This window comes from Hipposideros armiger, unplaced genomic scaffold (assembly GCF_001890085.2).
Source record: "Hipposideros armiger isolate ML-2016 unplaced genomic scaffold, ASM189008v1 scaffold_188, whole genome shotgun sequence".
Classification (NCBI taxonomy): Eukaryota; Metazoa; Chordata; class Mammalia; order Chiroptera; family Hipposideridae; genus Hipposideros; species Hipposideros armiger.
Genome location: NW_017731538.1, coordinates 2,185,581 through 2,212,380, shown reverse-complemented (window position 1 = coordinate 2,212,380; position 26,800 = coordinate 2,185,581). Strand labels below are relative to the sequence as shown.

The window sequence follows — 26,800 nt, the reverse complement described above, 5'->3', positions numbered from 1 at the left end:
TCCTGTGGGCATCCAGACAAGGCCGTTCCAAGGAAAGGGAAGAGCAGGAGCACAGGAATAGAGGTGGAAAGGGCATGGCGTTTCATTGTGTCTCCTTTTTCATTTGAGGGCATTGCTGTTGTCTTGAAATTGTTTAAGTGGACTTTGGGACAGAGGATTAGGATATATGGGGGGATGACTTTGTATGGAGCAGGAGGGGCAGGCAGAGGCAGAGCCTGGGGAAATGACAAAGGAGTTGTGTCCTCATCTTGTGGGTACACGCTCTCAGGCTGAGGAATGATGCATGATGAACTTGAACCTTTAGAATCTTTAACTTTTCTAGCTCCTGCAGGGACTCTTCAGTCTTGGGACAAACCCATTACTTTATTGATGAGGAAATGGAGACCCAAGAATGAAAATGTGGTAATGATAGGTAACATTTAGTGAATACTTTCTACAGGGCAGGCTCTGCTCCCAGCACTTTACAGGTATCTGCTCACTTAGTTCTCACAGTAACTCTGTGAAGATGACATTATTACCATCTCATCTCACAGAAGAGGAAACGAAGGCACAGAGGGGTTAAGTAACTTGCCAAAAGTCACACAGTAAGCGACGGAGCCAGGATTGAACCCACAAAACCCTGATTCAGAGCCAATGCTTTTACAATAGGCTGTTATACAGTATCACTTCTCACAAGCACTGAAGATCATTGGAGCTTTATTTTTATAATAAATAAAAGCTGGTGTGTGTGACTTTCTCAACCAGATGAGGCAGCATGTCACAGTCCATGGAAAACATCAGTAATAAGGCAAATGGTTTGAATTAGAGGAAAGTGATCAAAAGTTTACTAAATCAAAGACCGGGAAAAATAAAAGTTTAGTAGATGGTTTAAAGGAGACGAGAAAAGAAAAATCTCATACCGTTTCTGCCAGTTCCCAGAGCTTTATATATTGTTTCGACTTTAAGGAAAAAGAACACCTGCTTTTTTATTGATTCCTGCGCCGCAGGCGGTGCGATCATCCTACTGGTTGGCTTAAGTGATCTGCCAAAGCAAGGCCTCCTGAAGATGAAACAATCAATGCCTATATTAGGATCCACCATTACTTGACCTCTCACCAGCAGGGAAGCCTCGCAGCCAGAGAAATCTAAAAGCTGGAGTGTTTTTCTAGTGCACTTTTTCATGAGTGAGTGGCCATTCACAGCTCATGGTTTCATGCAAATGCCATTCATGGCTCGCTTGTCAATTAATTCAGATATTTGCTGAGCACCTACTATGTGTGAGACATTGTACTAGGTGCTGGAGGTATTAGGTGGACACTGGAAATATGAAAGACAGAGGATGCAAAAGGTTCTCCCTCCTGTTATAAACACGTAGAAATGCTAGTCAAAATATAACAAGACAAATTTTTAAAAATATGTAACTGAGTTTGGAAAATTTCTAGATGTCAGAAATGGGGAGGAAAGTCTAACCCAGAACAGTGAGCAGGAGCTGGTGCCTGATAACCTGTCTAGACCGTGGACCAGGACATGGACCTCAAGGGCTAGAGGTGGAGGGGCCATGCTGGGAGAGGAGGGGAGATCTCAAGCTGGTGTGAGGTGAGAAATGGGAAGACACCCCTGTATAAGCTGCACATTTGAAGGCCTGCCCTGTTTATGAACAGGGCATGAGAAAATCCCCCATCATTTACCCAGGAAAGTGGCAAAAAGGCTTGCCCTCTGTCCAGACCCCTGAGTGAAAATACCCCTTCAAAAAAGCCCTAGCTTCTTTCATGTGTAAGTGCAGAGTCCATATTTCGCTGGCCATGCCGTGGGGAAAACCCCAAGCTGAGAAATGACATAAAAACTCAGGTGGACAAGACGAAGATATAATGTCACCCTGAAGAGACACCACCACTTGAGCACAGAGGACTCGTGCTGGAAAAACAGAAAAACACCGCTAGAGATGAGCAAACAATCCAAAAACCAAAGGAGAAAACCAGTGATGGAGAGAGGAAGCAAGTTCAATTCAAAAGAACATTAGTCCCTAAGACGCTGAGATAATAGAATAATCTGAAAGAGGCAATTAAGCATGTTTAATTTTGTAACAATGAGTACTCAGCAGTTCACTTTCGGTTCTGGGTCTACCTGTAAGTGTGGCCTGCCATTTCCTGCTGCATCTACCGGCCTTGCATGCCCCATGTGTGACCTGCCAGGCTAATCCAAGGTCCCCATGGGGCACAGTTGCCTCTGTCTCCCTTTTAAGATATGTGCATTGTGCCCTTCCCCCACACTCTCCAGCCACCAGTGTCATGATTGCCAGTAATGCTGCTGTAAATTTTCATTCATTTTCTTGGTGTTTTGCACTTACAGTAACATGAAACTTTATACTCAATGATATTATTACAATTTTCCACTACTAATGGGATTATTATTTTGTTCATTTGTTTGAAAACCATTAGCATAAGATTTACCTCTAACAATATCTACTGTGATTTTTTTAATGCCCTTGAAACTTGCAGTGAGCGGTAAGTCTATAATAAGAGAATGCTGGTAAGCATATAAATGTCTTTCTTGGGAAAAGAGGGCTTTTTATTTTTATCCTGGTTGGACTCGGGTTCTTTGATAAAATGATTGGTAGGATATAAGGTATTAAAGGCTGAGAACACTGTGTTAGCTTGTAGATGTGTTCAAACAAGTTCCCTGGTTATTCAGAGGACACTTTTATATTCTAGGAGGATTCACATTCTTGCTCCTTTTTATGTTGTTTCTCACCTGGCTTACATAAAAATATAATAAATTGGGTGCTTGCAGGAACAATATTTAGAACCATGCATTATTGGGAAGTGGAGAGACCCTGAAATCATTACTCTATCCAATTGACTTTTCAAGGAGCCAGGGAGCTCAATATGTTGTTAGTGGAGCTCTGGGAACAGCCTACTCCAGAGGCTGGTTAGAGAGTTTCTCAGTGGGCAGTTGTGTAGGGCAGGAAAGGTGGATGAACAGGGCTGGCTTCATGGGTATGCGACTTGCAGACTCTCAGGGTCTCGTGCTGTGAAATTCACAGTGCCGCCATCTTGAAATTCTTAACAAGCTTTGAACAAGCCACCTCACATTTGCAAAAGGCCCTGCAAATTTTATATCTGGTACTATCTGTGTATAGGGTTTGGAGCCAGATGGACTTGAGTTCAAGTTCTGGTATTCTTTTGCTATTGACTGCTTCAGTATCTTTATCTGTAAAACTGATAATATATTTTCTTCTCAAACTAGATGTGAGAGCAAAAATTACATGTCCAGTATACCCAGGGGGCCTGAAATGCAGAGACAGACACTGAGAAATGCTCAGGGGGATTTTTATCTTCTATGTGCAGTACCTATAATTAAACTTATTATTATGACATAATATCAGGAACACTAGCCTGGGGTAGGCAGACATTGCTTGTGTGGTACAGAAGCTAATCCTAGGTGTGCTGGTTAAGAACATACCAAGCAAAGAATGTTTTCCTAATGAGGACATTCTAAGGCTGGGGGTCCCATCCATCAGTTATCAGCCTTTTTTACTGCCATGACACATGACACAAAATATGTACCAGCACAACGTGGTCTCACAATTCATATAAGCTTCCCTTCCCTCCAGAAACCTCTCAAGGTAGCCAAAGAGTGAGACTGGCATTATAATGAAGATGCCCTTGCCCTTGATCTAATTTATTTGCAAGCTTTAATATTTCAACCATTATTTGTAACAAATGGTTTTTGCCATACCACACAACAGAACCTGATAAGCCAGCACATCACAATTCCAAGTTCGAGAAGCAGAAACATGGACCCTCAGGATCCTGAACAAGGGATTCCCCCCCCACCCCCACCCCCCATGACAGGTCGAACAGGCTGCGACGATTATGGAACCCTCCATGACTCTGCAGATGTACGTGGCTGCGCTGTAGCCTGAAGGAGTGATGCCAGTTATAAGGCATGACAGGCAGAGTCAGAGAAACACTAAGTAGTTGGTCAGATAGACTTGTGATGAATAACATGCAATCTTAAAACATCTGGTCAAGCATTTCTTTTCCCAAGAATGGAGGAAAGACTTTAAATCAAAATCATAAGAAAAATAAACTAATTCCTGGACATTTTTAGACTTTGGTCCAAAAGGATTCCTCAGGGGATTATAGTAGGAGTCTGGGTGACCTTTATTGCATTCAGTTAGGGGCTAGGAGTTCAGATGTTAGACCTCAAGGGGCAGTGCTGCAGCTGTACTCACCCTCCTATACAGCTTGGGCCTCAGGGCACATGCACATTGTGAGACATGGCTCGGTGTCTCTGGAGCCTCCTGTATCATCTCAGGAGAATGGGACAACCTCAGAGTAACCTGTGTTGTGAAATGGCCACATCCCAAGCACAGTTTGTCCTTTCTTTGCTCTCTCCTGAGTGCTTGTGGGCAGCTGCCCATCGAGCTCTCTTTGGCCCAAAGGGCTTTTGTGGGTAGTGATGGCCAAAACTGGACCATCTCCTCTTCTCAGTGCAGGCTGTGCACAGCCATAAACAAACCGCAGCTCTTCCTCCAAGATTCCTCATCAGCCTCTTTCTAGAGCCTTTGATGAGGGATGTGGCATATCAGGCAAAGAAATAAAAAGGAATGACAGGTTACTTCTTTATCCCTCAGTGGTACGAGTAGGGACCTAGATAATAGTACAGCTCCTGGGCCCACATGACATGGCACATGGTACAAAGAAGATGCTTCAGTCTCTAATGACTAATTTATCAAACACCTCAAGACATATTTGCAAGAGCACATGCTGGTACATAAACGTTTATTTTTAGAAATCGCGATTTTGGCTTAGACAATTTGGATATCGCTCCCTCACCCTCTCAAGGATCATAGTAAGCAAACCAGAATCCACCACGCTGACTCTCAGGAGACGAGAGACATAGCAATGTGGCCACAGCAGCAGCTTTTAGCACACATTGAAGGAAACACAAATGCAGTCAGGGAAGAACTAAGACAATAAGATGGACTTTGGTGCCTGTGTCCTTAACATAAACCTTTCCAGACTCAGCAAACAGATTTTGCTTTCTTTGGTACCGATCTTCGAGCACACTGTACTATAAATTTCACGCTCTGTGAAAGAAATCTAAAGGTTGCTTTGATTGCATTTCTGGTTTTGAGTCATTCTGTGATTGCTTTTCTTACCTGTTGTCGAATTTCTTCCTCCATTTTTACTGGTGAGCCCAATTCTGCAACTTGTTTGACTCCTTCACTTGCATATCCTCCGTATTCCCAGAGCACGTAATTCTTGGAGTGGGATCCGCCAATGATCGCAGACCAGTGATTGGCCCGACCTGGGAAAACCAATTGGGATGCAGGTATCAGTGTGGTCATGGCTAAAACTCAAGTCCCTTAAATGATGGGGAGGAGGTGTAATTGGACAATGATTCGACTTGCTGGCTAAGCACCTGCCCTGTGTTAGTCCCTGTGCTATTCAGTGATGAATAAGACAGCCCCTGTAAGCAAGCAAGTTTTGGGAATATGCAGATAGGGCAATGGTAGGTGCCTGAACAAGACACAGAGGCCACCCAGAACGGTGACTTCTGTCTGGGGAGGGTTTCAGAGACAAGGACAGCTGCGAGAATTTTAAAGGCTGATCAGATTCGTAAGACAGACTAGAGAGAAAAGGCTATTTCTGGCAGACTCAGAAACATTAAATAACATTGTGTGTTTGAGGAGCCATAAGTAATTTAGCATCGCTATATCACAAACTGTCAAGGGGAGAGGTAAGAAATGATGGCAGGGAGGTAGGAAGGAGCCTGCTCATGGATGGCCTTGTTCTAAATACTTCAGGAGTTTGGATGTCACTTGAAAGAGTCAGAAACCACTGAAGGGTTCTGAGTAGGGGGGATGACATTATTGCAATTGAATTTCAGATACATCATCTGGGCAGCAGTGTAAAGCATGCATTAGAGGGAGCAAAATTGGAGTGTAGAGATGGGGAGGTCAGCAAGGAGCAAAAGGTAAAGGAACTGAGTGTGAAACAGGCTTAGCAATTCTGAGGAATAAGCACTGGTGTCCTTAGCTGCCTTTTATGTACCTTCCAGGAGGAGGGGCAGGCAGGCTAGCCACGTTAAAGCATGAGAAGGCAGGTTGGATATGAGGAAGTGACACAGTGGTTTGGTGGGGATCACATGAGATGATGGCTGTAGTGGGATGCAGGTGGGAAATGATGAATGACAGAAGAGGAGAATAGAATGAGATCTGAACTTGAAGATTTCTCAAAATCCCTGGGAGAGGAAGAAGAGGGATGGAGTCAATGCCAGTGCGACACTGGGTTTGTTTTCACATGTGATGCACACAGATACATATACATTTCTTACTAAGTTACGTACAGTTCATCATAAAGTTGGCTCAGTTCTCTGCCATTCTTTCGCTGTTGTTATAAAGTCTCAAGTTAAAGAACATTTTTTTGGAATAGTGAAGAGGGCACCTTGAACTGTGTGAACCCATCTAACCTTTTGCAGCTTACCACCCCAGGGCCCAGAGTGGGCAGAACTCTCGACTCTAACACGCCACTTAAGAAAATGATTCTAAATGGGGCCTGATCCTGTTTACATCTGCTGCCTGCTACCCCAGGGCCCTCTGCTCCAGGGACACATCAAGAGCATGGGCACAAAGCCAGCCTCCCAGCCTGCTGAGGGCAGCCTTGGGCACCCCAAGCAGGTGACATCACCATGTGGGTCTACCCAAGTGCTTGCTCATTATTTCCCATACATCAGGGAAATGCAACCTCGTGTTTATCTGTCTTGTCCCTGGAGAACATGGATGATGCTGCCAGCTATTTCTCTAACTCACTTCCTGAGTGGGGAGAATGTTTTAGCTGTCCTCTAAGCCAAGAGCACTGTTTGTGTAGGGACAAGAGCTGGGAGCTGGTCCTGACCTTTGGTGCATGATGTGAACTCAGGGGGAGCAGTTTCAGCACCTTTTGATCGCCCTGCTCTGTTCCACTGAAATGTCCCCTTGTTCCAGACACACCCTACCTGCAGTTTTGTACCTCGGTGGCTTAGCACATGCTGTTCCCTCCTCTCGGCTTGGCCAACTCATTCCTCCTTCATGATTTACCCAGAAGCCTCCTAAGACCACCCTAGGCCAACGAAAGACCTTGTCTTCTGTCTCCTCACAGCACAGATCACTTTTGTAATCACTGTTTCCTGTTTATTTTCCAATTAAACTGTAAGCTCCCTGACAGAGCCTATCCACAGCGCCTAGCACTGTGCCTGATGCATTAGTACATGTTTCCTGAAGCATTTCATTCAGACAATCAAATGGGAAGGTAGCAGTATATGTGCTCAAAGCATTTGGGAGCAGGCTTGCACAGACTGGATTCAATATGATTAAAGTGAAGTCTCAGAGGTTAGCAGAGTTCCTGACATCTACTGGGCTAATACACTCAGTTATCCTACATACTGTTCAAAAAAAACAAACACCAAACAGCAACAACAACAGCAAAAGACATTGGTCTTACAACCAGCAGACAAGGATTCAAATCCTAGCATTGCCACTCACTAGCTGTGAAAACTTGGTCAAACTCCAATTATTTTATGTCCCGGAGTCTCAGCTCCCTCCTTTGGAAGTCAAAGGTGATAATGCCTCCCTGATCAACCTGTTATAAGAATTAAATTAAATTTTTGAAAAAAATGAGACAATAGATGTGCAATCACAACTGGCACACAGTAGACAATCAATAATTATAGTTTCCTCCTTTCCTGGTGGTTCGGTAGACTATAAAAATCAGTAAACCATGAAACCTGCTTTTAATTCAGTATTGGAGATAAGGAATATAGAATATAGAATAAGATAAGAGAATAGAAACAAACACAATCAGGGGGATTAGGAGATGGGCATAGATGAGTCTTTCTGGTTTATTCATTCACCTTCCGTTAACTATGTGCCAAGGGCAGTGGCTGGCCCTGGACGCCGACAGGAATGAGATGTGGGGCTTGCTCTGGAGGGACTCACAGCCTCAGGATGGGAAACAGATGGATAAGCAGATTGCTTATCATCGAGCTGGTCAGGGCTATTACAGAAACAAGAACACAGAGCACAGGGGACGGAACAGCTAATTCTAAATCTCGCAAATCCAAGGATTTAGTCTAAAGACAACGTGTGCAGAGAAGCAGGTGCGTCAAGAGTGGAATGCTTACCTTGTGGTTTCTTACTCTTGAATGAAATGTTATTGTACCAGTTTAACATTCTAGTCAATACAGTTGTGAGTGTCCTACAATGGCATCGCCACATACCACACGAATTCACATTTCAACACACTGAATAACACCAACCGCGTAACAGATATCTTCAGGGCAGTAGGCCAGGGCGAGGAACCAGACTGCACCCTCCCTGCTGGGACAAGCTAGGCACCCACAGAAAAACAATCTGCAACATTAGAAAGGGCACTGATTTCAGGAGAGGGGCAGTCACTCAGGTGCAGAATGACATGGGAGAAAAGCATGGTGACCGAGAGCCAGAAGGCGTGGGCTCCAGGCCTCCATTAGTGACCATGAATCAGTCATTGAATCTCTCAGAGCCTCAGCTTGTCTTTTAAAACTAGAGATAATAATTACTAAGCTGGACTATGTCTCAGAGTTGTCCAAATTAGTTGGGCTGGTTTTGGAAAGAACTATGGAAATGTTCAAGGGCTGTACAAAGGTCTCTGTATGGAACAGACAGAAAGCTCTATGGGAATTCACAAGAGGAATCCAGAAGAAGGTGGAGGAGCAAGGAAGCTTTCCCGTTGGAAGGAAGCTCCCATGGGAAAACTGGCAGGGCAGGAGGAGCAGGATTCCATTAACAGATCGATATAGGATTAAACATATTAAGTGTTAGGTATAATGGTTTCTTAGGTATCACCCTCAGTACAACCTCATTCTCATCTTATAGATGAGGACACTGAAGCCCAGAGATATTAAGGAAGCAACTCAAGCTCACAGAGCTAGTGAGGGGGCATAGCTGGGGTTCAAAGCCAGGTCTGCCTGACCCCAGAGGACACGCCTTTCCCCCCAACATCCCACTAAGAGGTCAGGAACTACAGGAGACTGGAGAGTTAGAAGACAAAGAAATAAAATAAGAAAGAAAGTCAGGGCTAGGTTGTGGAGGATGCTGAGTGCCAACTGTGGTAAATAGCATCAGGAAAAGGGGGAACACGATGGAATTTTCCTTCTGAGAAGAAGGATATGACAACAGTTACATATGGAGCTATTGTTATGTGCTGGGCACTGTGCCAAAGACTTGACCAATGACACCGCATGAAACACTCAAAAAAAAAAAAAAGAAAACACTATATTGACACTGATACGGCCATAATTTCCATTTTTCACATGTGGAAACAGACTCAGAGACATTAAGTGAGTTAACCCAAGATCACAGCAGCAGATGAATGAAGATGCTCGGATTCAGTCAGGTCTGTCTGGTGCCAGGGCCCAGCTCTTCCCCACCACACTGCACATCTCCAACAGGACACGGCCTAGAGGGCCAGCGGTGAGAAGACTAATCAGGACAGCCATCCACATTTCCTGCATGAGCTGTGTAGGGTCTGCCTTAGGGTGGGGTCAGAGGTATAAGCCAATGAGAGGGAAGATGGGACAGTCTTTGGAGGGCAGTTTGGTGAAGTAGTTAAAACTCTGGTTTTTGGATTAGACTAACATGTGTTCTAATCTCAGTTCTGGAACTTTCTAGATTGACTAAGTCAATTAATCAGTTTCAACTTCAGTTTCTTCATCTGTAAAGTAGGAATATTGACATGACCACCCTCCTGGTGTTGTTTGGAGGCTAAAGGAATGACTAGTGGCTAGCACATAGAATAAGCTTAATGTTAATAAATATTAGCCAGTGAAATTAAATTGGAATAAGGCAGAGCAAACTTAGACAAGTTTCTGGAAGGCATGGGGACCCAGGGAATCTGATTGGGTTATTGGGTGGCAGTTTGACTTAGAACTGTGCATAGAGATGACAGGAATGTCAGATGCAAGGACCTGAATCTGAAAAAAAATGATAGAGTTATCTAAATGGTACTCAGTGGTCTGGTCTGCAGAATGAGGTAGCTAAGCAGACCCAGTGAACTGGGACACAGAGAAGTTTAGCTCTGGGCCCCACCATCCTCCAGGAAATAAGGAAGGCGAGAGAGAGAAGACCCAGGTGTCAGGAGGCCTGGGGAGAAGGGGAGGAGGTAAATACTTGTGGCCTTCTTAAAGGAATATTTAGGGAGGCTACCACTGGTATTCTTGGTAAAATACTGGGGTTTCAGTCTTGGGGGCAGGGGCAGAGAAACCAACACTATTGCCAACCCCTTTGGCTTTCAGGTAAGGCCATAGCTACTTGGCTTAGCATGCCTCTCTCTTGTTCCAGCAGTGTTCAGTTGGCCTACACATCTCTGGATTTCGGTGTTTACTCCCAATAGCTTGGATGAGGCATAGATGGGACAGAGGCAGATGGGAAGCTGGGAGGAAGAAATGATGAGACATGTGAGTTTGAGATATTCAGAGCCAACCAGGTGCATTTGTCTGAGAAGTCACCCCAGGGTCATACTCGTATCCTGAATATACATGTAGTAACCTTATTTCTGACACTTTTCTTATTGTCATTGCTGGTGCTAAATTACCGGTATTCACAATGATGCCTACAAGGCCACTGCTGATGAAAGAAGAACCATGACTGGCTTTTTGTCTGGTGTAGGAGGAGACATGCTGCACAATAGATGGATTCTCTGAGGTGTTCTGTACATGGCAGGTGTTCAGTGACAACCCAGATTTCCTGGCCTGCCTGGATAGTGGCTACATTCTCCTGCCAATCCAGCTCCTGCAGAAAGCCACCCATTCATTTTCTTGACATCCATTTATAGCATGTTACTGGAGAATGTTCTATAACCTTGGTGACTGGTTTGCTGCAGTCTCCTGTTATCCAACCTCAGCCTCAGGAAACCTTATTTTGGGGGGGCCTGGTAGGCGCTTATGGAATTTGCTATATTAACAATACCAGAGCTCCACTAATCTCTAAGTCTCAGCCTCCTCTCCTCTTATCTCTTAGCAGATGACCTTGTCACTTAACTCTTCTGAGAAGACCAAGGTCAACCCATCCACTGACTCAGCCATGCACCATGTGGCCTGTGACCAACAGAAAAATCTGCAGACCTGCCATCTCTATTCATAAAAGTCGACTTGGACCTCACTTCCTTCTTGCCCTTGTTATTCTCATCTGAGGCTCAGTTCCAGAACCTGTATGGTTTCTGACACTTTGGATTTGGCTACAGAACTTGGCTCCTCTGGGTTTGCCCCTGGGTGCTGCCCAGGACACAGCTTGTACTTGCTTTGTGACTCTTCCTGCTCTTGGCTGCTTCAGAAACTTTCTCTGACCAAGCCACTCTGTTTTCAGGATCCCATCCCAGTACGGCCTCCTGGAAAAAACCCTGCATGGGAGATCTGTCAATTAAGCCAGAAATTCCTCAACTTTTTAACACACAGTTAGCCTTTATTTTCCTTCCTTAAGGTTTCAAGAGAAGTGTCACTTTTCCATTCCAGGGCAAACCCTAGCACTTAAGCAACTGATTATATTCTTTTGTGTTTCTTCTGAGGCCTCCAATAATAATATTCTATTCTATTAATTAATTCATCGAACAAATATTTACTAGGCGTATACCATGTGCTAAGCCAGGGATCGGCAAGCTACAGCCCACTGTCTGTTTTTGTTCCAATAAAGTTTTTTATTTTACATTTTATTTATGTATTGTTTATGCTTTTATGCTGCAATGGCAGAGTCAAGGAGTTACAACAGAGAGACTATATGGCCTGCAAACCTTAAAATATTTACTATCTGGCCCTTTATAGAAAAAGTTTGCTAAAACCTGTGCTACGAGACGGATCACACTTGGTCCCTGTCCTTGAGATGTTCAGTGGAGAGGCATGAAGGACAGGTCATAATAGGCAATTACAATAAGCTGTGTACAATACAGCTTTGATAAAGGCAAAAACAGGGTGATCTAAAAGAACAAATAAGGGGACATTTAATCCAAACTGTACTACACAAGGCTCCCTGGAGGAGATGGCAGCTGAGCTACATTCTGAAGGATAAACAGGAGTTAGTAAGGTAGTTAGGGGACAGGAAGAAGGGTATTTTTGCAGAAGGACCAGTATGTACAAAAGCAGGGCATAAGAAAAAGTAGAGGTATATGGAAAACCACAAGTAGGTTCAGGTAGTGTGTGTGTGTGTGTGTGTGTGTGTGTGTGTGTGTGTGTCTGTAAGGAAGGGATGATCAGTGATGAAACAAGTCTTGAAAGCAAATCAAACAGATCTGTCAGTAAATAAACCATCTGCCAGATCAAAACTTCATACTCTTTGAAGGAAAACAAATCCAGATATTCAACAATGTAGCAGTTACAAGGTCCCTTATACAATTAAAATTAGTAATATATGCAGAAGCAGGAAAATATGATCTATAACCACAAAAAGTCAACAGAAAGAGTTCCTGTGATAATTGATATGTTGGTATTAACATATAAGAATTTTTAAACACCTATTATCAATATGTTCAAGGATTTAAGGGAAAAGATGGACTTAATGAGTGAACAGATGGGGACTCTCAGATGAGAAACAGGAACCATTTTTAAAAACCCAATGCAAAGTCTAGAGCTGAAAAATATAATATTTGTATTAAGATACAGCAAAGGAAAAAAATCTGTAAACTGAAAGATAGGGTGACAGAAACAATTTAAAATAAAGCAGAGAGAAAAAAAAATTGGAAGAAAATGAACTGGATTTGCAGTGGCCTTTGGAACAATAATAAGTAGTTTAATATAGGGGTAATTAGAGTCCCAAAAGGAGAGGGTAAATAAATTGAATTCTAAATATATTTAAAGAAATAATGCCAAAAATTTTCCCAAATTTGATGAAAAAGATCAACCTACACATCAATAAACTACAAACAGGATTAAAACAAAGAAAATTACACCTAGACACATCATAATCAGTTAATGATAATTAGGATAAAGAGAAAAATCTCAAAAAGCAGTCAGAGGCAATAAAAGACAGATTACAATCAGAAAAACAAAAGTAAAAATGACTGTTGCCTTCAAAAACAAGACAAACCAAAAGACAAAGAAATGAACACAAGGGTACATATATCTTTATGGATAAATGTATTCAGATTTTTCAGGATTATTCACAGTGGCCAAGATGTGGAAACAAACAAAGTGTCCTTTGATAGATGATTGGATAAAGAAGGTGTGGTACATATGTATATACAATGGGATATTACTCGGCCATGAAAAAAGATGAAATACTGCCATTTGCGACAACATGGATGAATCTTGAGATTATCATGCTAAGTGAAATAAGTCAGACAGAAAAAGTAAAAAACCATATAACTTTACTCATATATGGGACATAAAACTGCAAGCAACAAACAAACAAAAATCATAGACACAGACAATAGTTCAGTGGTTACCAGAGGGTAAGGGGGTTCATAGGAGAGGGAAAGGGGGTTAAATATATGGTGACAGAAGGAGAACTGACTCTGGGTGGTGAACACACAGTGCAATATATAGCTGATGTATTATAGAATTGTACACTTGAAACCTATGTTATTTTACTAACCAACGTAGCCCCAATAAATTAACAAAAATTAAAACACAATCCTCAAAATAAATAAATAAATAAACAAAGGGAGCCTCTTACATTAAAAAAAGGCAAAGCAATGACACGGCTAAAGTTCTAAAGGAAACAAAAGACTGTCACCTCAAGTTCTATATCCTGTAAAAATATCCTTCAAAAATGAGGGTGAAAGAAAACACTTCTTTAACATAAATGAAAGCTAAGTGAATTTATTACCAGAACTCTTGCAGTATATCAAATATTAAAGGACGTTCTTCGGGTTGAAGGGAAATAAAAGGAAATGGAAGTTCAGATCTACAGGAGAGCACGAGGAGCGCTAAGGACGGTAAACACATGGGTCAAATCCACCGTTACTCCCTTGGTCACTGAGGAGCTCCTTCCTTGAAGTGAAGAGGTTCACGTTTTCTCATACTGGGTGCAAAAAGTCTTCTATCCATGCTCTCTTCCCACAAAGTGAACCTACACCTCTAGCCTTTTCGGGAAAGTTAAGCTCACTGCTTCCACTGCCTTTCCTTGAATTCTTTTCTCAAACCCTTGCCATCTGACCCTGAGCTCCCGTCTGGGCTCATTTTCTCCACCAAGTCTTTCAAGCGTTGACTTGTACCCCTCTCTATTCCCATAGTTGGACAATGGCTGGGGGGCAGTCTGAGGGAAATTACTGTCAGTTTTATTTCCCATTTAAAAATAAAAGTATACTTTAAATTCAATGAAACTCATCCTTTGTAATGTATAGTTTAGTGAGTTTGGACAAATTTATGAAATCATGTAACCACGATCACAATCAAGATATAGAATATTCTATTACCTAAAACATTGCCACGTGTCCTTTTGTACTCAGCCTCCTCTTCCACCCCAGCCCTTGGCAACCTCTGATTTGTTTTTGGTCCTGATAGTTCTGCCTTTTTCTGGAATATAGTAAAAACTTGACTCATATAGTATGTAGCCTTGTAGGTCTGGCTTCTTTAACTTAGCATAATACATTTCAGATTCATCCATCCTTCTTTCAAATGTCTTGGGGGGAAAAAAAGACCTCCTACTGTTTAAGGCCATCACCACATTCCTGTTTCCACCAGTTAGTACCTGTGTGACCTTGAACAAGCTATCTAAGTTTTCTGAGACTCAGTTTTCTTATTTGCGAAATGGAAATAACAATAGTACCTACTTTTTAGGGTTATTACGGGTAATTACAGAAGGAAACCCATATGAAAATATTACAGTTCCTGTTACAAAATAAACATTCAATAAATGTTACTTTTAATATTAATATTCCATTTCTCCAGGGAAGGTAGAGATTAGAACAAACTGGAACATACACAGGATCTGTCCATTAGGCAGGCCTTGGAGAATAGCTGGATTTTCCAAGTGGTATGGTCAGCTTACCTGTGCTTCTGGTGGCAGTCAACCTCGGGCGGGGAGGGGCATAGACGCCTGTCAGGCGGGTGGAGCAGGTGATAAGTGAACGGTAGCAGCATGAGTCAGGTGTTCAGACAGAAGGAGCCAGTAGAGCTCCTGTCACAAGCCTGTAGTTAAGGTTCAGGTTCCACCTTCTGGAGTCAGGGTGGGGGGCTGAAAAAAGGCTGAAAGGGAAGCTGTGGCTAAAGCAGCATCTCTGTTTGAGACTTGTGGCACATGGCAGGGACATCTTGAACCTGAAGATAATTTAGGGGCCCAGAGAAGAACCCCAATGGACCCAGGGCCTGGATTGGAGCTGAAGGGTCTCTAATAACTGCTTGCCTCACATAAGAATTTCCCTAGAGGGCCGGCCAAGTGGCACATTGGTTAAGAGCTGGCTTGGGATGCCAGAGGGCCCTGGTTTGGATCCCACATATGAGGGCCAGTGACACTGCCCTCTACAGCTAAGATGCTGAACAACAGCTCAACCTGGAGCTGGGCTGCCGTGAGTCACCAGTGAAGGCAGGTGGGTTGCCATGGGCTACCGTGTGTAGCCAGCAGCCAGTGTGAGCGGCCAGCAGCTGCAGTGAGCAGCCGTCCAGAAGCCAGTGACTGATCTGCCTCACCCGGGAAGAGGGCAATGATGGTGCCAACTTGGGCCAGTGAAGCAACGTCCTCCACAACTAGACTGAAGAACAAAAGGACAGCAACTTGTCTGTTCCCTTTCCCCCAATTCCCCAATAAAAACCTTTAAAGAAAAAAAAGAATTTCCCTAGAAACTGGAGAATAATAATAATTAATAAAACTCAGTGAGACTTTACATGCTTTATATATTGTTATTTACTTAATTATTGAAACAAGCCCATTTTACAGACTAGGAAATTAAAGCACAGAAAGGTTAAATGACTTGCTCAGAGTTACCCAGTTAGTAAGTGGTGGAGCCCAGATTTGGACCCAGGCAGGCTCACTCTAGAGAAGCTCTGTCTAACTGAACTTTTCTGTGAAGATGGAAGTGTTCTATATTCCACTGTCTAATATGGTAGCCACCTGCCATACATGGCTATTGAGCCCTTGAAGTGACAAGTGGCCAGTGTGACTGAGGAACTTAATTTTAAATTTCATTTTAATTAATTTCCATTTAAATAACCATTATGTGTCTAGTGGCTATCATATTGAACAGCACATCTCTGGAACCTGGAATACATCTGAGGACTGCTAAATCTAAGGATCCACTGTGCAGGTCGCCTCTCCTGGGAAGTGGAGATGAAAGAGGATGGACCCTGTGGGAAAGGAGGGTCTCTAGCAGTTGTGAATCACACGTGGCAGGTAGACAGCACGTAGCAAGAGCCGACACTTGAACTAACGTTTGACCTGTAGCAGTTGCATTTGGTGCTTTTTATCACACATCCTCCATCTACCTCTGACTTTAACCGCAACAATGATAGGCAGGTGTGAGCACATACTGGTGCTGTCAGTGAGTGTCCACCTCAAGTGTGTTGTGCTTGTTTCCACTGACTGCCTCATCGTCTTCTCTGAAGCTTTGAGGGCCTGCATGGCCTGTTAGCAAGTGCCTAGGAGTGCAGGGAAGTTAGCGCTCCTGGAGACAATCGTCAGTCTATGGAGGGGTGGGTGCTAGTGGACAATCCTGGAAGGCAGATAATTCTTGAAAGCATTCTGTACACTTTTCAGAGGTTCACTGATGCCAATGACCTCAACATGCACTCTTCGTTGATTCCTCCTCCTTCCCTATCATTCTCCCCCAATTCCTTCCCTCCTGCTTCCTGGATCATCTGGTACATAAACTGTCTGTATCAAAGTCCTTGCCTCAAACTCTGCTTTTGCAGAAACTAAGACATGGCTCATTCAAGTAAGATTATGTGTTGGGGCCCAGAGAGCCATAAAATAACAAGAGACTAGACAAGAGCCAGCTGGGGCTGCTCCCCCATTTCTGTATGCAGAGCAGCCTCATATAGGGTTGTCGGAAAAGTCATGACGCATTTTTGCAATGAAAAACAGGAAAAATACGTCATGACTTTTCCGACAGCCCAGTTGAACACAGATGATTTTTCAGCACTTCTTCACCCAAAGCTATGGATCATTGCCATCATCATTGCTGCCATTGTTATCATCATCATCACAACTACTACCATTTAGTGAGTACATTGCCTGCATCGTGCTTTCATAGGTACCAGCTAGCATCCTTCTCCTTCTGTTCTCACAATTGTCATACTAAGTAGGTGAAGCACCATTCCACGTTACGGATGAGGCAGAGCTGAGATGATCATCGGATCTGCCAAGGCCATGCATGCCCTTTCTATTCCACTGGGGATTCACAGCTTGAACCGCATCCAGATTTAGTTAGGGGGTCGTTCTGATGTCACCCACGGCTGTCACCAGAATCAGCTCTTGAGGTGGGGCTACCAGGGAGATAAATAGAACCATGCTTATCCAGTGCCCCAGACAACATTGCAAGTATTGGCTCCTGACGTTCATAAATTTCAACCTTCTTCAAGCTCAGCTTTTCAACCCAGTTTTTCTTAACTTCTGACGCCTGATTTATTTGGCCATTTCTAAAGCCTGGCCAACCACCTGATTCTCATCTCAGAGGCAAAGAACATACTCTCAGGGCACCTCTAGGCTCCCATCCCATTTGCTACTGTGGAGGCTGGTAAAAAGTTTATTGTACACTAACAAATAGACTGGGGTTATATTTCTACAAAGGGGGACTTTATTTAAAAGTGTCCTTCCAAGCTGACTTTTCCACATAAACATTGTTATATATGAGAGAGAGGCTATATTCCTGGACACCTTCCAAATGTTTAATACACCATTAACATCTGAGTTTGAAACCCCAGGGAAGGAACTGTAGCACTTTGGATGATAAATTCTAGCAATGTTTACGTAATTTAAAAAATCTAGGAGCTTGTATTTAAAACTTAGCAGGGGCAGTAAATAACTTTGCTTTTTTTTTTTTTTTACAGTGTAACAAAAAGAATGTACTTCTCCTATCCCCATTAGTTCATTTTTCAGGTTTGAATCTTAACTGTTGGCAAAGCCCTGTAAATAATAAACCAATGCTCTTCTGTGTTTGCAAAGTTTTCAGACAGCAGAGAGAAGAGGCAATGAGAAATAGAAATCACTGGTGCTTGGACCAGGTGCTTCATATATTTCCTCTAATTTACTTTCAATCCCTTTCACTGATGAGGAAGCAGGTTCAGAGAGGATCTGTAACTTGCCAATGGACATGTTGCCCGTGAGTTGGTAGAACCAGGATTTGGATCATTATTGCTTTGTCTTTGGGAAGGCTTTTTGTTCTGCCAGTGAGAGAGGAGCTAGAGACTCTGGGGGAAGTTTATGCTAATAATATTGTGCTGTCGGAAAAGTCATGATGCATTTTTGCAACGAAAACCAGAAAAAAATATGTCATGACTTTTCCAACAACCCAATAGGAGCAAAGTCTATTGAATCAAATCTATATATAAGATGAAAGAGGAGTCAGGCTGAGTTTAAAATTTTCACTTTAAAATGGAAGGTAAAAGTAAAGATAGGAGGCTAATTTCTTTCATTGACAAAATATTAGCAAACTTTATATCCAGTTATTGAGAGAAAGTATACCATATAACAACCATGTAATGTTTATTCTAGGAATAGAAGGGTGGTTTAACATTTAAAATTTAATCACATTCACAGAAAAAAATTATATGAGTATCTTCATAGATACAGAAGCATTTGATTACATTCAGTATCCATTCATGATAGAAAACAACAACAACTCAGCAAACTTAGGAGAAAATGTTCTTTACCTGATGAAAGATCTACCAAAATGCTATAGCAAAAATCGTATTTAAAAATAAAATAGTAAAAGCTTTCTCCACAATTGCTGCTCAAAAACAAACAACAACAACAAAAAAATGCTTTCCCCACAAGACTGGGAATAAGGCAAGAATGCCCACTATCAACATTTCTATTCAACATCATACTGGAAGTTTTAGCCCATGCAACAAGGCAAGAATGAGAAATAGAAGGCACAAGGATTAAAAAGGAATTGTTGATATAAGATATAATTGGGTACATAAAATTCCAAAATAACCTATATATAAACAAATAGATTTAATAAGTGCATTTAGCAAGGTCTCTGGATTAATTAAATTAAGTCAATATATAAGAATCAATTTAATTTCTATGTACCAGTGACAAACAAATAAAATAATATTTTCAAAGCTATTCTTTACAATAGCATAAAATATGTAATTTTAAAGGATAAATTTAGTGAAAAATGAAGAAGATTTCTCCATATAAAACTATAAAACATTATTGAGTGAGCTTAGAGTAAATCCAAATAAATGGAGCAATATAACATATTTGTTGATTAGAAGAGTCAACAATGTAAAGTTGTCAAATTTCCCATAATTTGTCTGTGAATTCAACATAAACCCAATAAAAATACCAGCAGGTTTTAAAAAAATAAAAATTGAGATCATGATTTTAAAATTTATGCAGAAATACAAAGAATGAATAACAGCCAAAATAATCTTGAAGAACAAAGTTGGAGAACTTACACTCCCAGATATGAAGGATGGACAAATAAACCAATGAAACAGAATGACAGAATACAGAGTCTAGAAATAGACCCACAGGTATATAGCCACTTTATACATGACAAAGGTGACACTAATGCAGAAAGGAAAAAATGGGTATTCCAATAAATGATTCTGGAGGAAAAAAAATAATCTTGACCTCTACCTTATACTATACACAAATTCAGTTACAGATCCACTCAACATCTAGATATGAAAGGTAAAAACAATATGGCTTTTGAAAGAGAATTTAGAATAAAGTCTTCATGACTTGGAGGTAGGCAAAGATTTCTTAAATGAGACACATAAAGTGCTAACCATGAAGAAAAAATATCATTTGGATTATATAAAAATTGAAACCCTTTGTTTATCAAAGACTAGGAGAATGAAAAGGCAAACCACAGAATGGGAGAAGATATTTGAAATTCATACACTTGATGAAGGACTCATATCTAGTATATAGAAAGAACTCCTACATAGCAATAAGAAAAAGGCAGACAACTCAATAGAAACAATGTTCAAAAGACCTAAATAGTTGCTTTTGATAATCCAAATGACCAATAACAATATAGTAGTAAAAAAATCAAAGAAATTCAAATTCAAATCACAATGTGATATTGCTACACAGACAGCAGGTAGCTGAAATGAAAAAAAGACTGACAATAACAAGTGTTGGCAAGGATGTAGATTCACCAGATCTCTCTTGCTGTGCAAAATTATTTAACAGTATCTACTAAACCTGGGCTACATATCTTATGACCCAGCAATTCCATGCCTAGTATATAACCAACAGAAATGCATACATATATTTACCAGAAGACATGTCCATGAATGCTTTACACAGTACCATTTATGATAGTGCCAAACTGGAAACTACCCAAATGTTCATCCATAATAGAATGGCTAAATGAAATGTGTGTCATTCACACAGTGGAATATCATACAGTTACGAAAAGGAACAAACCAAAATTATGTGCAACCATGTGGATGAAGCTCACAAACTATAAAGCTGACAAAAGAAGCCAGACACTGAAGAGTACATGCTGTAAAATTCTACCCACAAAATGTTTAAAAACAAGCAAAACTAATCAACACTGGAAGTCAAGCTGGCGGTTGCCCTTTGGAAAACTGATGGGTCAAATGGAGGCTTCTGGAATCTGAGTAACTTTCTGATTTTTGTGCTGGTAACAGGGATGTATTCAAATGAATGGCAAACTGAGCTGTACACTTACAATTTACATACTGTTCGGTATGTATGTTCTACTTTAAGAAAAAGTTCAGTTTTCAAAAAGAGAATGTGAAGGTAAAAGCAGTGTTACCTTTCTCTCCTTGTCTCTCACGTCTCGCTCTGGACCGCCCTAGGCTTAATTAAGCTGTATTGTGTGGGAACCAAGAGTTTAATTCTCATGTAATGAGACTGTGACAGGGAAATGACAGAGATGAGCTGTGAGCCTGTAAGACGTAGAAGTGGGAGGTCAAAGGTTACCTCAGCACATTTCAAAGATCAAAGGTCAGGTGCTTCGGGCCAGGAGCAAAGCTTGTATGGAACCATTAGCTGGGAATTGCAAAGCTGGTATCTTTATTCTGGGATTTGACCTGTCATGGAGTCAGCTTGGTACCACGAGAGCTTGGTTTATCTCAATTCAACGCACTGGTCACATGTTATGCTCTAAGTCCTGGGGATTCTGAGCCAAATCAGACAAGGACCATGCCCTGACGTAGCATATGAGGAGTATCAAACACATGAATGGGCTATTACAATGCAGCATAAAAAGTATCATGATAGGATAACCACCAGACTTCAGCAGAAAAGAGGAGGGCTGCTAATCCAGATTGGAGAATTGGAAAAGGATTTCTGAGGCAGTGGGATTTATGCTGAGAATGAAAAGGTGACCAGCAATCAGCCAGGTGAAGCGGGTGGGGCTAGACAGAGTGTTGCAAGCATACGAAATGACGTGTGCAAAGGCCCGGAGATCACAACGAACAGAGAACACAAGATGGATATGGGTCCAAAGGCACAAGTTGCAGAGGGGCGAGAGATCAGACTGGTTGGTACTGGCCTGGCCCTAGTGAATTTAGCCTCATTGAAGAATTTGTATTTTAACTCAGGGTGACATAATTAAATCTTGAATTTACCCCTTCTGGGGTCTGTGACATCAGTCAAGTTCCTTCTGCTTTGGTAGTGTGGGAAGTTTATTAGTTTTACCTTGAGTATTTAATTTACTTTGACTTTCCTGCCAATAGTTTTAAAAATACATGAAAAGGGAACTTATTTTCTAAAGGTCTGCACATAGTAGGTTCCTGCAGGAAAGTGGCTGATGAATGCCCAGAGCACTATGGAAAAGGAGGACAGCATCTCAGCCGTATTATTTAGGAACACAAAAGTTGGCTCAGACCCACGCCCACCACCATATGCTGGCAGCTGAGAACACTGCAAAGGCAGTAAGCAGGATGGAAAATTCCCCTTTCCACGTTCCTGAAACCTGCAGCCCAAGGTGGCAGCTAGTGGCCAATTATTCCCTGCAGCTCTGGCGATATGGAAGACCTCTGTTTGTGCAATTGCAGGCAGGAGAAAACATTTCTCCTTAACGAAGAGGGATAATTTATGATTAGAGGGATATTTCCTTAGGTTTTTTGTTTGTTTGTTTGTTTGTTTGTTTGTTTTTAAACTTCTTACAGATTAAACTATTGCAGTAAGTTGGGAAGCAGGAGTTCCTTTGATAAGGTCTGGCTTCCTAGTTCTTCCTTGCAGGGAAAGAAAGGGATGAATAATTTATTCATTGCAGGAACAGATTTCAAGGGTGCTGTCAGAACAAAGACCAGACCAAGCTTCAAGATGAGATGGAGAGAATGCTGGTGGAGGTGAGTGGGCAGGCCAGGGAACTCCTGGTATCAGGAGACACTAGGGACACTAGGCATCCAGCAGGTCTGGCAGCTCGAAGAGGCAAAGTTCGGGGGCTTGGAAGGATTGGTAGAAACAAGGGTGGGACCTCATCCCTGGAGGAGCAAAGATACGGCTCCTACATGGGTCTCCCTGGGGAACAAGGCAAAAGTAAAGACAAGATCAGCCAGACAGTAGGCAGCCCCTAGTTATCTATGGAATCAATGAACCCCTGGAAACTGAGACCTCATCATGAGAGCTAGGGTCCAAGGCAAGAACTGGATTGCAATAAATAAGGTATAATAATAGCTAACAATTATAGAACACTTACTATATGACAGCTACTCTTCTAAGTTCTTTACATAGATTAATTCATTTCATCCTCACAATAGTCCCGTGAAGTCAATACTGTTATTACTCCCACTTTATAGGTGAGAAAACTGAGGCACAGCGAAGTTAATTAAGTGACTTGACTGTCATCTCAAAGACAGTAGAAGCGGTGGAGGCAGGATTCAGTCTGGCCCCAGAGTCCACAGGCTTAACCATTAGATGCAATGGCCTTGCTAGAACTGGGACAGTGATGGGTTACTAAGCTCTTTGAAATTCTCCCAAACAAAGAAAATCACTGGTTCCAAAACCCAGGAGCTGGGCTGAGTCTGAAGAAGGGGCTCAGGGTCCTCAGTCCACTCATTTTTCAGGAGCACTTTTGCCTGGAAACACTATTTGTTGTGAGCTATTCTCTGGGCATACCATCTCTAGTAGCCATGATTAGCAAATCTAAGACCTTGGTCTGCCAGCTTTTTGTTTTTTCCTTTTTTTTGCAAGTTTTGGCTCTATAGTCACCAGGATGGAAAGCTGATTTTTTTGCTTTGGTTGATAGAAATATCTGACTGACAACCTCTCAGTTGGTGCGTCTGGCACAGAAGCAGTGTGAGCCATTTTCTAGGTGTTGTGTGTGTTCAGAACTTAAACTGACATCACAACTCTATTAGCTTGTTTCCAAGCAGTTTGGTTGAAAATCCATGTCACTTTGTCAACCAGAATAAGTATTTCAAAACAGAATTAGGACGTTGCTCTAATCAGGGTAGCCTACGTAAGTACTAATGAAAACTAAGATCCATATAAGTTGGGCTGAAGAGGCATTTTCCTGCTTCATTTCCAACACGAAACCCAAGAATCCTTGCAAATTGGGAGGATGTTTGGCAGGAATGCAGTGGCTGGCACAAAACATGAACTAATTCTAGTCGTGATCATGAATAGTCGGCCTTATTTGGCATAAACAATTCTTCAGGGTATATTTTCAATTCATTGTTTGGAAAACTTAAGCACATACATGCTGTTAGCTTCAGCAGAGTTTTGTGTGTACAATTCTGAGTAAACTGATTGAGATTTCTAGGACACACACTTCACACATATCCCTCTTCCTATGATTGTTTTAAGTAGTTAGAGTATTTTCTTCAAAACGGAGAAGACTTTTTGCAGCAAGTCCATTGACTAACACGTGTTGAGCACCACATCTGTATCAGATACTGGGCTGGATGGCGCTGGGGTTACAGTGATGGTCCCAACCAACACCATGCCTTCTTCCGGGGTCTGCCGTAAAACCATAATATTATAGAATTGGGGGTGGCGGGGGTGGGGTGGGGGTGGGCTGGAGCCAAAAGGACACAGGCAATAGAGGGTAAGGAAAAGGATCATAAGGAATTTTGCCTAACATTATTTCTAATGTATATAGAACCTTGAAGATGATCATTATACTTGCATGCCCCAAGGTTAATATGAAATATTTTCCCAGATCTTATAGATTAAAAAAAGCAGAATGCATGTAAGGTAGATTTTTAGAGATGGTTTAGATTCTGTCCTATGTGAGACTTCCTTGATGCCATTACAAGGAATAAAATGGACCCCAGGAGTCCCGTTCATCCATCTGTCCTTTCATCTATCTGACACTCGAATCAAGCCATACTCTGTTTTGCATCGGCTGGGAGACAGTGATAGAGTCATGAAGAAGACGTGGCCCTGCCCTTAGGGAACCAATCGTCGAGTGCAGGGGATAGACTGATAAATATTTTTTGCCAATTAGGATCTGTGCCATGATGTAGGAGTGGGCAGAATGCCGATGGAGTCCAGAGGAAGGGAGATCACTTTCCTCTTTGAGATGAAAGACACGACTGTCCTTCCTGCTCACAGGGAAAAAAAATATTGTTCTTTTTCAGATTCTCAGAAGATGTCAGTTTCTACTTTCCTCAGCTCTTCGCAAGCTTCTCGAGTGCCTACCGTGTGCCAGGCATTTTGCTGGGCACCGGTGCGCTGCAATGAACAATGGGTAGCATAGCAGTTCCTGGAAGCTATCCTTTAGGGAAGACAGCTAATTTAATTACACAAATAGTTACAGAGCAGCCTCATTTTATGTGGATGTGAATCATAGGGCATAGAAATATATAAAGATACAGATATAAAGCTCTATAAAGATATAGATATTGATAAAGGCACATAAAAAAGACATAAAAATATTAAAGCCGTTCTGTGCACAAAATGTAAAACAAAATTAGCCCTTCCCTCAAATTAAAAAGGATTGTCAAGAACCATAATTTCAAAGCTGGCGACTGAGTGAGTTTTCAGCTGTGTTTATGATATTGGTGCACAGATGTACCACGTCATAGCTGGCTTAAAAAAGCAGTATTAATCTTCTTTTAGGATTAATCTTGAATTCTGTGAGCTTTATATGGATATCTCGAGGAACATAAACTTAGGGAGACCTGTATCAGTCATAGTACACAATAAATGGTGTAGAAGGGGACAAAGGCTTACAAAGAAGCTTTGAGAACCAGAACCAGTCCAGTGTGGGGTGTCAGGGAAGACCTCGTAAAGAAGTGATGGTTTAGGCTGCATGAGGAAGGCTGAGCGAGAGCGGGCTTGGTGAGGAGAGACAGGGGCTGCACCCAGGACTAAGCTCGATATTTACGTCAGTTTCCCTTTCTCATCCTAGCTTTGTTTCTTCTCTAGTTGGTTGTTGCTGAGGCCCTCGTATACTTTGAGGCATATCCCACCTAAAAATAGCTTATACGTGTATCTTTAGGGGTGGGAAGTAGAAAGGATGAGAGGAGAGGAACCAAGTAAAACTGATCTTGGTCAACAGAAATCGCAGAACACATAAATCTCAAACTCTGTTTACTTTCCTTAGCTTATTTACAAAAAGACAAGTCAATAAACACTAACTTGTAATTAAAATTAGCTGAATAGTTCCATGTGTTTGGCTGGCTGATTGTGAGACATGTGTTGCATTTGTTATTAAATTCCTTTCTGAGGGGGAAAAAAGGCACAAACGCACACTCTGTTTCCTCATGTCTGGCTAGACTTTCTGCACTATGCCATCTTTTGTCAAGTTTTTTTTTTTTTTTAATTTAGGGCCATTCGATTTCAGTGGTTTTTATAAAGTTAAGGAGGAGGATAAAATATACCTGGAACTCATTTGGGACATGGAGGAAATTGAGGAGCAAGGTTGGAACATCAGCAAATTCTCACAGGATGATAGAAGCCAATCAGATGAGAGAATTTGTCCAAGATATCAACATGAGAACAGAACTAACTCTTATTAAAGATTGAGAATTTGGGTGGGTATAATGATACAGCTAGAAATAAGTGTATTACAGCCACAGCTAACACAGCACTTTCTGTGCATCTGGTACTAAGCTAAAAACCATGTATGCATTATCTCATTTAAAAATAACAATGACTAACACTGTGAGCTCTCACTATATGCCAAGCCTGTTTTAGAGGCTGTAAGAACATTAACACTTCTAACCCTGCGATAACCCAATAAAGGAGATTTGGGTTTTAATGTGCAAAATGAGAGCTCAGAGAGGTCAGTTGGTGTCTTTTCTGAGGTCCTACAGGCTAGTAAATGGAGAGGCTTAGCTTTGAACACGGGCTGTCCTCAAAACAGCTTTATGAGATAGGTGCTTTGATGATCCATGCTTTTCAAATGAGGAAACTGAGACATAGAGAGGTACAGCAATTGTCCTAAGGCCCTATAATAAGTCTGAGATGCAAGACCCCAAGTTGGATTTGACTTCCAAGTTCATGATGGTTTAGAGTGTATGTGGCGTATGTTGCTTTTCAGCAGAATGCTGATCACTGGCCACTCTTTCTTGGGGCAAGAAAAACCTGGATTCCTGGATTATAGTTTCTCTCACCTCAGAAATGCTCTTTTAGCTCCCACATTGCTCTAATATTTGGATTGAAATTCAGCATTCCATCAAGAACCTGCTCTCTCCCACCTGCCTGCGTTAGCTTATTTTTCTGGATTTTAGCCTCTACACTAAAAGCTATCCCTCTTTCTTTTCT

General features: G+C 41.8%; 1 protein-coding gene across 3 annotated transcripts in view; it reads right to left on the bottom strand.

Annotated features, from left to right (window-relative positions):
• The window catches only part of SPON1 (spondin 1), a 253,854-nt gene that overhangs the window by 104,798 nt on the left and 122,256 nt on the right, over positions 1-26,800 (bottom strand). For all 3 annotated transcript variants that reach the window (XM_019652852.1, XM_019652850.1, XM_019652851.1), the window contains exon 7: positions 5,147-5,295. In XM_019652852.1, the coding sequence (XP_019508397.1) occupies positions 5,147-5,295 (149 nt within the window). The remainder of the gene's footprint in view (positions 1-5,146; positions 5,296-26,800) is intronic.